The sequence below is a fragment of the Lacerta agilis genome, chromosome 3 (genome assembly GCF_009819535.1).
Source record: "Lacerta agilis isolate rLacAgi1 chromosome 3, rLacAgi1.pri, whole genome shotgun sequence".
NCBI classification, from domain to species: domain Eukaryota; kingdom Metazoa; phylum Chordata; class Lepidosauria; order Squamata; family Lacertidae; genus Lacerta; species Lacerta agilis.
In genome coordinates, this window is record NC_046314.1 from 51800406 (window position 1) to 51813022 (window position 12617).

Here is a 12617-nt window from a genome sequence, read left to right on the forward strand (position 1 = left end):
AAATATTTTGACTCCAGAAGACAATATGGATGTTTTTACAGACCATGTCAGAGGAAACAAAAATCCAACATTTCCAACACATTCTTCACAGCTTTGACCTACATTCAGTAGTTTTGAAGAAATTCATATCTCTCGTGCAGCACATCCTGTTCTCTTCAAGTGACGACTGCTTCACCTGCATGAACTTACATGCAAACGCTTGAAACCCTTTGATCTGGCACACGGAGCGTGTCTTCCAGTATGGCTCCTTAACATAAACACAAGGAACTAAAACCAGAGCAGCATTTAATAACTTAAGTCACTGTTGCCGTGAGCCAAACCTTTTATCACTGTGTAATGCAATTTTCTCCCATGTCTTGAGCATAGCAGTCTGATATTATAGTCCTCAATTCATCAATATCTTTTTGTAACTGACACACCTCTAAGAGTTTCTTTGAGAGAGTTTCTGTGCTGTGGTAATTCTCATCTTCAGATGAGCAGCTCATTGCTGAAATTACAATAAAAAGACAAGACAGTTTAGGTAAATACACAGTTCAACACATCTAGCTTTGATTTAAATATTCCAGACAAATGTTTGTTTTGGTACATTGAAAAGAAAGTATGAAAATGTGGCACTTTGCCTTCCACAAATTGCCTTGAAATAATCACTTTTTTAAAATGTGGAAGAAAATTGTGTTGTTTTTTTTAAAAAATACTGGTTTCTTGCCAACAATGCAACAAGAATGGAAACATTCAGAAAGTGATTTTGGTTACTATTTCCCCCCTCTGAATTAACAACGCTGCTGCTCTAAATGTGAAGTATCCCTCTTAAGGACAAGGTTTACTCTACTTCAGATGTGGGTCAGAATCAATGTTGCGCCGACAGATGCAAAGGCACTCCCCTTCCTCACAGCCACCCAACCAATCTGCTTGAGAGGGTCCCCCAACCCTCTGTAGCAGATTCTTGGTTGTGTGCGTGTAAGGGTAAGTCCCATTTGCAGAAGCAAAAATCAGTTGTTCAGGTGAGGCACAACACCTGACTGCTTAGAGGCCACAAAGAGTTTTATGCACATTTGGTATGCTGTTGAAAAGCTTCAGGGGGCTTAAGTGAATACAGTGGTACCTCGGGTTAAGTACTTAATTCGTTCCGGAGGTCCATTCTTACTTAACCTGAAGTGTACTTAACCTGAAGCACCACTTTAGCTAATGGGACCTCCTGCTCCTGCTGCCCCGCCAGAGCACGATTTCTGTTCTTAAGCGGAGTTCTTAACCTGAAGTGTACTTAACCTGAAGCGTACTTAACCCGAGGTACCGCTGTAAGAGGATCAGCTTCTGAAAAGCTATTTTCCATGCACTGTTTTTAGCTCACCAATGTAGAACACCAGCATTTAGCCTACACAGTTGCTCTTACAATTTCAGTTGCTTTCTTTGAGATGAGCTGCTCTGCATACATCATCATCATCATCATTACACTGCTGTACTTCATTTACAAGGGCTGCAAGCTTTATTGGCATTAGTAGGTGAGGCTCATTTCCGAAGATTTTAGCTCCAGTGTGTAATAGTGAATGGAATAATAATCATGATGTATGAATCTGATTTCTTGAATTGCTTGTGTAAATGGAACTGGACTTTACCTTATATTTGCAGAGCTGTTCACTGCATCCATTGCTAGTCACCGCCAACCTTCCTCCATTTTATTATTTATGAATGTGTTAAATTTATACCCCACCCTTCCATAAAAAATGTACAAGGTGGCCAAAATAAACACACAAAAAACTAATCCACAAACAAATAAGCAATATAAAAATCACATAAGAGCAGACAAAAATAACAGCAAGTTTAAAATATAACTAATTAGGAATGCAGGGTGAAATACAGAGCAGCAAAGCAAATAAAACCAGTAGGCCAAACATCTGTATAAATTAAAAGGGTTGCCTGTTGGCAGAAGGCCATCAACAAGTGAGCCAAGCAAGACTAGTACTGAGACAGCAGGAAGGCGGCTTGTAGGGGAGTTATAAGGAGACAACCATTGTAATACGCCCTCCCGCGGATTCTGGAAGTACAGAAAAGTCTAATAATTCCCGCATTCTTTTTACCACCCATAAATGTAACCTGTCTTGTTTTATTTTACTGTTACAGTAAGTTCTAATCTTCAGTAGGTAAGAAGCAATTTTTAAAAAATATTGTGGTTACCAAATGCCAAACTGGAAGGTTTCTGTTTGGTTGTCAACATTATAACTATAAAGTACAAGTCACACCCTGCAAACTTGCTCTTTCTCCCTGGCCAAATTCCTGGATTTTACTTGTATAGATATGTCTTCTCAAAGTCAAATGAACGCATCATGTTATCTTTGTTCAAATCACTTACATCTGATTCCCAGCAGTAAGGACAGGTTAGGCTCCTTGCCCTGAGCTCTGTGGGTAAGAATACTGCAAAGTGCTTTCAAGTCAAATAAACAGTGAGACATTTCCTTGAACAACTGATCAGCCACAGGTAGTTTTTCAGCCACTGGCTGTCTGGACAGCTCCATCTGATGAATCTGTTCCCTCAAAGATGCATTTTCTTCCATAAATCTTTGGTTCTTAATTAGAGAGATAGAAAATAAAAAATGCAGACATTTATTCACTGGTTTTATTTATTAGAAAAATTATATAAATAACAGGCATAAGTTATTTCAGAAGCTATTTAATATCAAAGTCTTAAGTATGCATTCCAAAAGTTCAAGAACTTGCTATAGGATATAAAATATAGAAAAGCCTTCATTATTTAAACTTTAGAAACAACTTATCCAGATCCAGAAAGTGTGCACAGGGTCATATTTTTAGATGTAGATTTCATTTATAGATAAGTCTATTACTGGGATTCAAAGAGTGACACTGGGTACACCCAAAGATTTGGCTTATTAGTGGAATTTCTGACATTCCCCCTCCCCTTCAGCAGCAACACACAATGCTATAACATAAATTGCCTCCCTCTAAAAGTGAGTTGTCATATAGTCCTGTGGTGTGGGAAACACAACTCCTCTGTGAACAAGCAGGACTATCTGTCCAGTTTTTTGGTTCCTAGCCTAAATGTGTAAAAAGGCTGTTGCTGCTACATGTGTTGCAAGTCCTTGTATCCATCATCTTATGGTAAGCAACTGGTTGTCATTCTCCATCACCAGACTAGTGATCAGTGAGAACAGTGCCAATCACCTGTTAGGACTGGAATGTGAACACCATATCCAGACAGTATTTCTCCTTCAGGCGCAGATCAGCTGTTTGTGACAATGATTGTTATACTGAGAATATCACCACTTACCTTGTAGTGTCCAGAGTTTCTTATCTTTAAGAGAAATTATTGTTTCTCGTATTGTTACACCTCATCCCTTCTCAGGAATGCAATTTTCTGATGTACTTATAGAATAGAACAAAATGGTGACATGGTAGACAACTGGTTCAATAGATTTGATCTCAAAAACTTACTTCAAGTAGCGTCTTTTGTAACTGCTGTACACTCTTATCCTTTTCTTCAAGTTCACTTTTCTGTTTTTGAATTGTCACTTTTCCTTGCAAAAGCTTATCTTGCATAGACTAGGGGGCAAAAAAAGAGAAAATCACCTTAAAGCATGTAGTACAAGTAAGCTGATAGCTCAAACACTGTCAGCTGCATTTGCTTCTGCTTGTAACTTCAGTCTTCTAGGAGCACTTTAGGCAAATTTATGCTGGCTATTGTGCTGACCACTTTCTGGAGCTGAGAAGGCCATTTAGTCTAAGATGTGCAATTTGGGGGCCTTCCCTGCCAAGTGTAAAAATTTGATCTACTGGATTCCTGTCCCCTGCTGGCTTCATGGAGGCAGATGCTGATGCCTCTATTCAGCAGCAAAAAAGTCCCAACAACTTTTCTTGTGGGGAAGATGGAGGGGGAGCATTTTAGCTTCAACCAACACTAAATAAAGCTGGGGCAGAACCAGCAGTGGCTGCAAAAGTAGCCCTTTGCCTTTACTTCTATGGGATAGAGAGGCAGGGGATGTAAGGGCTTTAGTGACTGCTCAGGAAGGGCCATAGCTCAGTGGTCTTGCATGCAAAATGCCAGAGGTTTAACCGCCAGCTTCTCTAGGTGGGCTGGGAATGTCAGGAATCCTGGAGCACTGCTGCTAGTCAGCGTAGATAATACTGAGTTAGATGGACCAATGTTGTGACTTGCAACACAATGGTGTGAGGCAGATTCCTATGTTCTATGTACAGCAGTGAGGCTTCTGCTTCTCTTGTGAACGACAGCCAAAGAAACATGCACACACCCTCTCCCCAGTATCTTAAAACCAGTTTCCTTCCACAAACTTATTGGATGTACCTAGGCATGTACTTAAATAACCAGTAACAAGTGAACTTTAGTGATGTGCCTAAGCTGAATCATTTTATGCTTGGAGACCTGATTCATCAGAATGCGCATCCCGTAATAAGGATTCAATCTAGCTCTATCCCCAAGGTCTGCTAGATACCCATGAGTTTCACTTAGCCCTCTACAGTGTTTAGCATAGGGGAATAAGAATGGGAACTGCTTGGGTTCTATGGATGGGAGTGTTTATCCTTAACAGTTGTGGGATTTGTCATTAATACTACCCTATCAAGGAACGTCTTTGGCTTTACTTATGTAATAGCTACACAAAACATGCCTTCAAAGAAAAACAAATACAGGGAAATAAAAGAACTGGGCACAAATAACATCTAATTTTATTTTACACGTTCTTTTTGCATCTAAATTTACAATTGCCAAATGAGAAACTGAATGATGGGGAGTGAGAGGTCCTCTCAGTCAAGCACTGAAGGTCCAGTACCCATAGAGGATCCCTTAGGGTGAGATGGTCCTTTATGGCGGGTCAGCTTTCCACTCCCACCCTCAGTTTTTACTTCTGCAGTGCTCAAAAGGAACCAGGGCAGTCTCTGAAATCCCCAAAAGTGGGCTTAGTTTGCAAAGCCCCCTGGACACCTGGCAGGTAAAGGCTTTGCCTGATGAAGAGCACTTCTCCCTCACATTTGCAGCAGCCGTGTGCGTGTGGTATCTATCAATCATCTCTTGAAATCCAGGACAGAAAGTCTCAGAAGACAAAAGATCCACTCATCTGTCCAAATCATACTTTTTGAGAGGTTCAAATTAGCTGGAAAAATACCACCAATGAATTTTAAATAGAATTATTCTGCACTGTGTCTCAAATTATTGTTCAACACAATCTGTTCCAAACTTTTTTATTACATATCTTAACCACAAAATGTCAAATTTATGCTAATTTAATCCATGACTAGCAGGATGGAATTCTTTTCAAGTTTAGTTTCCCATTATTTAAAACAGAGCAAAGCTTCACACCATGGGATAGAAATACAGCTACCAATTCTACAGTTTCTGGCTTTTAACACTTTGTGTCCCCTCCCCTCCCCAATATCTCAATCTTTCTTGGCTGTGAATTAATTGTTTCATAGTCACTGACAGTTGAGCAACAATTAGTTTGGGTTCCAAGAGACTCAGTCAATCATGGTTAAGACTTCCCATCCCTACATGCTGCAGTGTCATGAGCCATGGCTGGAGTAATGCTGACCTCAACAGCCCTTGGAAAAGGAAATAGGAACTGATTTGCTTCTAGAACAAGGTCCCTCTTTCCCTTTAGTTCTTGCTTCTCTTCATGCTGTCCCTCCCTGCCCATAATTTCCTCTCAACATCTCCTGCTTGCTCTGAATTCCAGCTTCTGGCACTTGCTTGCCTACCACTGTCTGTTTAGCTATTCAGGTTCTTTCCCACAACTCTGCTCCTCTTCTCATCATTGGGCAAAGTGGCCATTTCTTTAACCCACAAATAATATAAATAACTTTTAAAAACAGCTAAACATCACTCCTACTTTGCATGAAGTGCTGACTTGATGTTTGCAATTGCTAGGTTTTGAGAAATGCATCCATGTAATATAATCATTCCTACTTTAATAGATTGACAGAAGTTATTTTTTTCTTCTGCTCAACATGTAGGTTAGTTAACTGCAATATCACATATATCCATGCTTGTGCTTTGCTGGTTTTATTTGGTTGGAATCTAGAGTGTTCAAATTGTTGCACTCTGGGCATTAATAAAAGTTAAGCTGCAAAGGATGACAAGTTCCACCTCATTCTCCTCTTGTAAAGCTTTCAAAGGGGATTTCCCCTACTTTATGTTATTCTCAATCCAAGCATGCTGTATTATTGTGCGCTGAGGTTTACCCATGATGACTGCATCCTTAAGCAAAGCCTAGCATCCATTTCCAATTGACTGCAATAAATTCCCTCTGAATAAAATTGGAGTTTTGTGCTATGATATTACTCTGTTCCAGGATACCATGTCTTGGGAAAGCATGTTCAGTTTTATGTTTCAGATTACCAAAAGGCAATGCCTGGGAGGGATTTCACATGTTACTGTAACATAATGACATTTTGGGAATATACTTTATGGGACATGCCTTATTAACTACAAACTCATACTAATTATCTGGCATTTAATAAAGGTCTACAATCATACCATAGAATTATGAAGTTCAATCTAAAAGTAAGGTGGAGCATGTACAGAAAACTTATATATGCTGTGTTATGCACAGATAACTTCACATTTAAAACAGATATGTAGGTGCTATGTGTGCAGTGCCAGCACATGGATCCCGGCATGCTAAACTGCATATTCATGCTCTCCAAATCCCATCATACTGGATAAATGTATTGTTGCAACTCAACTCCAGGGTTTCCTGGATGAAATAGATCCTTTTTTCATTTGGGTTCAATCTTAATTACAGGATACAGTGTGCCTTGGCCGTTCTACTGGACAACCTGTGTTGGAAACCAGACAGGAAGAATGCATTCCTTTTGCTTCTGCTGGACATTTCAATCACCTTCAGTACCACTGACCATGGTATGGGCTGCCTGGCTCAGGTGGGTCTTGCTTTGCTGTGCTCTAATCCTTTTGGCAGGAGAATTTCTTAGGACAGTACTAGTAGACTTCTGTTTTGCATCTTGAACATTAGCCTATGGTGTCCACAAGGGGATACATCTTCCACTATGCTGATCAACATCCATATGAAACCACTGGGAGACATGATTTGGGGATTTGGACTTCAGTATCATCAATACGTTGATGACATCTTACTCTTTCCAACAGACTCCGAGAAGACTGCTGAAGTACTCTTCCTACTAATGAAGCAACTCCAACCTGAGTCACACAGGTACATTTTTTTTAGAACAACCAGCTGGATGTTTAAATTGGTCTCATACAGGGCTGGGTGATGTATCACAAGGCAAACATTGCAGACTGGTGATACACTGTGATGTTGAAACAAGCTGCATTGGCCCCAGCCCCGCAAGGCACTTTCACCCCAATGCATTGGGGGGCTGGGGGCTGGTGCAGCTTGTTCCCAGCTTGCACACGAGGTATTGGAACTTCCTCAACTGAGGGGGGGGCGGAACAGTTTAACAGAGCCCCCACTCCAGCTCTGCTAAACTGCTTCGCTAAGGACAGCAGTTTAAAGAAGCCAAGAAATGAACAAGTTGCATCAGCTGTTGATGCAGCTTGCTCCTCTCTCTGCAGTATGAGGGGTAGGGCGTGATGGTGGTATATCGCAGGTGAAACCACCACCACTCACAAGTCCCTCTGCAGCCAGCAGAGGGACTCAGGAGCAGTGGCAGTTTCACCTGCTATATATATACCGCCAGATAAAGCTGCCATGGTGCTCTGCCCCTTATACTGGTCCTGGGTGGTATGTCACCCAGGCCTAATCTCATATCAGTGTACATGTTTCAGCTGTGCAAAGGAGCCATTTTCACAATAAATTCAACCTGAGATTACTTTCAGATTAATTGAACCTCTGAAATAATCCAAAGAAATCACACCCAAACAATTGTTCAAGGAACTTTAGTGTTTGTGTAATTTCTGAGTAAATCTTTTACTGTTTTGGGACATGGTCAATCACCAGACAGCTTCTCCACGTTGGTTTTTTCTTATTCATTTTAAAAGTAATATTTCTAACATTCCTTGTTGCATTTTATACTGCTTCCACTAAACAATTTGTAGATTATTAATTAAAGACTTGCTGATATATGCTATCGTTTGGTTTTAAAAAATCACTTGCCTCATCAAAACCTTATCATACTAACGTATTTTGCATGCATGCCTGTCTTGTCTGAAGGTTAAACCACACTTTGCCTTTATTATTTATATAATTTGTATGCCAACCTAGGACATGGGTGACACTGTGGTGTAAACCACAGAGCCTAGGGCTTGCCAATCAGAATGAGCTCCCATTGCTTGGTCCCAGCTCCTGCCCCCCTAGCAGTTCGAAAGTAGATAAATAGGTACCGCTCCGGCGGGAAGGTAAACAGCGTTTCTGTGTGCTTCTCTGGTTCACCAGAAGCGGCTTAGTCATGCTGGCCACATGACCCAGAAGCTGTCTGCAGACAAACGTCAGCTCCCTCGGCCTATAGAGCGAGATGAGTGCCGCAACCCCAGTCGTGCATGACTGTACCTAATGGTCAGGGGTCCCTTTACCTTTTTATGCCACCCTATAACCGGAGGTCTCCGGGCGGTTCACAGAACAAGATCAACATAACACAATATATATGTATATATAATCAAAATGAAACAACAACCCAATAACACCCCCCTTAATATTTTGTTCAGTTTGTAGTGTTCATACATATTTTTTCTGCTGATTTACGATTGCTGGAAGCTCTCTTGATGGTCTTATGGTATGAATAACGGGTGTATTGCTTCTGCTGCCTCAGCTTGTTTTGACAGCTGGATGAGGGCAGCAGGCCAATGGGCTCCAGTGGCAAAGAAGTGTTTCCTATGTGACACATGGTTCTACCTGCATTTTAAAGGTGGCTGAAACAAGCAAGTGCCAGATAGGCCTGGGCAATGTATGACCCAGGACCGGTATGAGGGCCAGACAGCAATGACTGTTTCACTCAGCGATATATCGCTGGTGAAACAGCAGCTGCTCCCCAGTCCCCCTGCCTCCATAGCGAATGCTGTTTCACCTGCAATATACTGCTGGGTGAAACAGCCCTCTGGCTCTCATACCGCCGGCAGACGGCTTCTTTAAACAAATTTAACAAAGCCCCACAGGAGCTTGAACAGCTGAGAAGTGGGCAATTGCAGCTTCTCAGCTGATCAACCCCCCCCCCCAACTCACACAGGCAAGCTGTCAGATAGGTAGCCCACCTGTGTAAAAGCAGAGGGAGCCCTGTGAATGGGGCCGACAGGCACTGCTGTCCAGCTGCCTTCGCCCAGGAGGGTGGGCTGCATCTTTTCTCCTGGAGCTGGGAGCCCTCCTCTCCAGCTGCATCACCACCTTGGCAGGAGTGGTGACCCAAAGCAGATTACAAATAGAAGCACAACTACCATTAAATAGTGTAGATTACTGCTGTCTCATGAAGCTCCTAAGGCCAACCCTTCTTTTCATGGAGGGGATACATCTTCATCAATAAAGGCTAAGATTGAACACCTGAAAAACACAATTCATTACCTGAATCTCTAAAGTCATCTCAGCAATCTGATTCTGTTGATTGTCTATGACCTGTTAGGAGAAGAACAAACAAAAATGCTCTTTGTATCTCTGATGTATCTGTCAAATTTTTGTGAGGTCAAGGTACCTAATTTGTTGTAAGCTTGGGAATGGATGCAAAGGACATGCACTGCTATAAAAAACACAACAACTTTGGATGCTGCAAAATCAGGAATGAAATTAGTAACAGGAAAAGCCTGGTATTATGCTGTGGGGGCAGTTATGGGGTAAGGGGAAATACGCTCAGAAATGGTTGGAAAGTGGTGGAGACAGAGTCCCCTGGGTGTGGATAATACTGAGCTAGATGGACCAATGGTCTGACTCTGTACATTACTATTTCGGGGGATATTTTATCCTCCCATCTTGACTGCCACCCAGTGGCACCTGCCCAGTGCTTCACCGGCTGCTGTTGGAAACATATATTGGGGCAGGGAGACACAACAACAGGTTGACAATATAATAACAGCGAACATCAATAAGAGCTCTTCAGACACAGGTAGATCATCTAACCAGTTTAATAAATGTACCTTGCTAGCTTTCTCATTTTTCTCTTTGAGGCTTTCGTTTTCACTCTGAAGCTGTTTTGTGTCCAACATAGGAAGGCGGACACCATCTTCCAGGCATTTTTCTACCTTCTGCTGCAGGCTGTAGTTTGGGATTTGAAAAGGCAAAAAGAAAGCAGAAATTGCATACCAAAACTCCAGAGTCAAATCCTGTGCAGGAAATAAGCTCTGCAAAAGTCAAAGATTCCATACACAGATTCATTCTCGGAAATGTTTTATGGTTAATGCATGCTATTGGAGTCGTTGACAGGTTCATTTTAAGAAATTTAAAAAATGATCCTGTAGACAGCCAATTCTTCCTCTGGCAGTGCCATCAGAACCTACAGCCCTTTATAGCAGCGATGGTACCCTCCAGATGCTGTTGAGAGTGCAACTTCTAGCATTCCTGACTACTCACCATGCTGGCTGAGGCTGATGGGAATTGGAGTCCAAAACCTTCTAGAGGGCACCATGTTGGCCACCTCAGTGTTACAAGAGATTAACTAGAATTGCAGCAAGATTTGGTGGATATCTGAAATCAGGCTTCGAAATGACTAGCTGCCTGGGGTCAGCAGAATTTCCCCAATCTCTGGTTACGCAGAGTCCTGGGTAACCTACCCCTGTCAACAACACTCAAATGCCCCGCCCCAGCACAGGGAAGAATCACAGTTCTGCTTCCCTCTGCCTCATCTTTCAAAAATGAAAACACGAATGATGACAATGACAATTGTTGTTTAAATTTAGAAACGACTCTGCTTCAAATATTTATAGACTTTCAGGAGACTGCAAAGCCACCCTGGTGGATTACACACTCACAAATGCAATAGGTACCAGATGTAAGATGGAAACAATGCACCCAGTGATCTGGCTAACTGTCCCAAATACCTAACCTTTCATCATTTGAACAAAGCTTTTGTGGCATGCACTTTTAAGCAACGCAGGGTCACGAACTGAAATGTCACATGTTTCAGACTACTGGAAATTAAATTCTAAAATGGCTTCCATTACCTTTATTGCATAATTTCAAATGAGTGCTCCTTTAGCTTTTACTTTTTAAAAGCCTTTTTATAAAACAATAGATTCTAAATAAAACAATTCTAAATAAATTAGTCTGTGCTGCAGCGACATTCTCTCATTTTAAACATCCATCTGGAATTGTTATCCTCCTTTCTGTTTCTTTGTAAATACAAATCCATTGTGGAACAGTTGCAGTTATAAAGGCAGCTCAGAGACAGTAACGTATCCAAAGCCATTCAACGAGTTAACAACTAAGTAAGGATTTGATCCCCAAGGCAAAACTAACTTATAGTAACCAGACTGCATTCTTTCTACCCATCAACCAGAATGGAATGTTCATTCCTTTGATTTCGCATTCACCAACCAAGTGGTCAGTGGGTTAATGCATGTCATGGTGTCTCTGCCCTCCTGATGCTAACTGGGGAAACATGCCACAAATGACACCTGAATGCTCCTTTGGTACTTGTTATGGTAAGGAAGAATGTTTCCAATGCACCATTAACTTTGGCTAGAAAGTCGTAGGGCATCTGCCTAAGACTATGTCAGTTGTAGGGACTGTTCATTCGGGAAACTGCATATGTGGTTGCTTGGTGTGATTCCCTTTAACCAGGAAACAGTAATGGATGTCTGTGTGCTCCTAAGCTACTGTGCAGACAAGTCCCCCTTATTTCCTCGTTTGTAGTTCAAACAGCAAAACTACACTTTGAATTTACACGACAGCTTTGACACGCCAAAAATTAAGATATAAGTGGTGGCAGGAATAGTACCTGAAGTATTTCTAATACCTTCAACAAGATTTCTGTGGCCAGATGGCATCTTTCTATGAGATTGATTTGATCCACAAGTTAACAGTTCAAGGTCCCTACTCTAGAAAAGTACATGATTAGTTAAGAAGACCTGAATCCTCAGAAACCAGGCAGGCTTTCTGTTACATCTTTCTCAGCTCAACCTCATCTTTCTCATTTTCAACCCTCCTTCACTAAAAGCATCAATTCAACAATGCCCAAGTATTAAAAATGATACTGCTGTAGTCTGACACGTCTTAATTGTGCTTTGCAACATACTGCATCATTGCCTTCTGTGTAGTGCAGTCTGGCATTTGACATCACAACAGAGTTCACGTGAGACTCTTCACCAAAACTGAATTGGCACAGAAGGGAACATAAAGATCCTAGAGAGTCATAAACGACAGATCATGTTAATTATTCATACCTCTGCACTGCTGTTACCAATTCTTTTTCTTTCTTCTTCTGACAAACTAGCTGCAAATCTTGTTCTTTACACTGTGTTTTGGACTCTTGTAGATCCTTTTCGAGCTCAGCCAAAGTAGCTTTCAGCTGCTTGTTCTTTTCTTCAAGAACTTGAAGCTAGAGAGTAGCCAAAATATTTTTTATATAGAAGCATATATAAATATTTTTATATAGAAGCATGTTTACTGTAGATCAAATAACCAACCAAGTGTTGTTGTTGTTAATTCATTCATACAATGCTTTCAAACAAAGTAATACAATACCGGGTTAATAGAACAGAA

General features: G+C 41.3%; 1 protein-coding gene across 2 annotated transcripts in view; it reads right to left on the minus strand.

Moving 5' to 3' along the window:
- Nucleotides 1–268: 268 nt before the first annotated feature.
- CEP85L (centrosomal protein 85 like) overlaps nt 269–12617 on the minus strand; it is a 90711-nt gene continuing 78362 nt past the window's right edge. For both annotated transcript variants that reach the window (XM_033143685.1, XM_033143684.1), the window contains exons 8-13: nt 12299–12453; nt 10055–10172; nt 9489–9539; nt 3445–3552; nt 2348–2561; nt 269–487 (exon numbers count right to left, since the gene is read on the minus strand). In XM_033143685.1, the coding sequence (XP_032999576.1) occupies nt 327–487; nt 2348–2561; nt 3445–3552; nt 9489–9539; nt 10055–10172; nt 12299–12453 (807 nt within the window). In that variant the 3' untranslated portion in view covers nt 269–326. The remainder of the gene's footprint in view (nt 488–2347; nt 2562–3444; nt 3553–9488; nt 9540–10054; nt 10173–12298; nt 12454–12617) is intronic.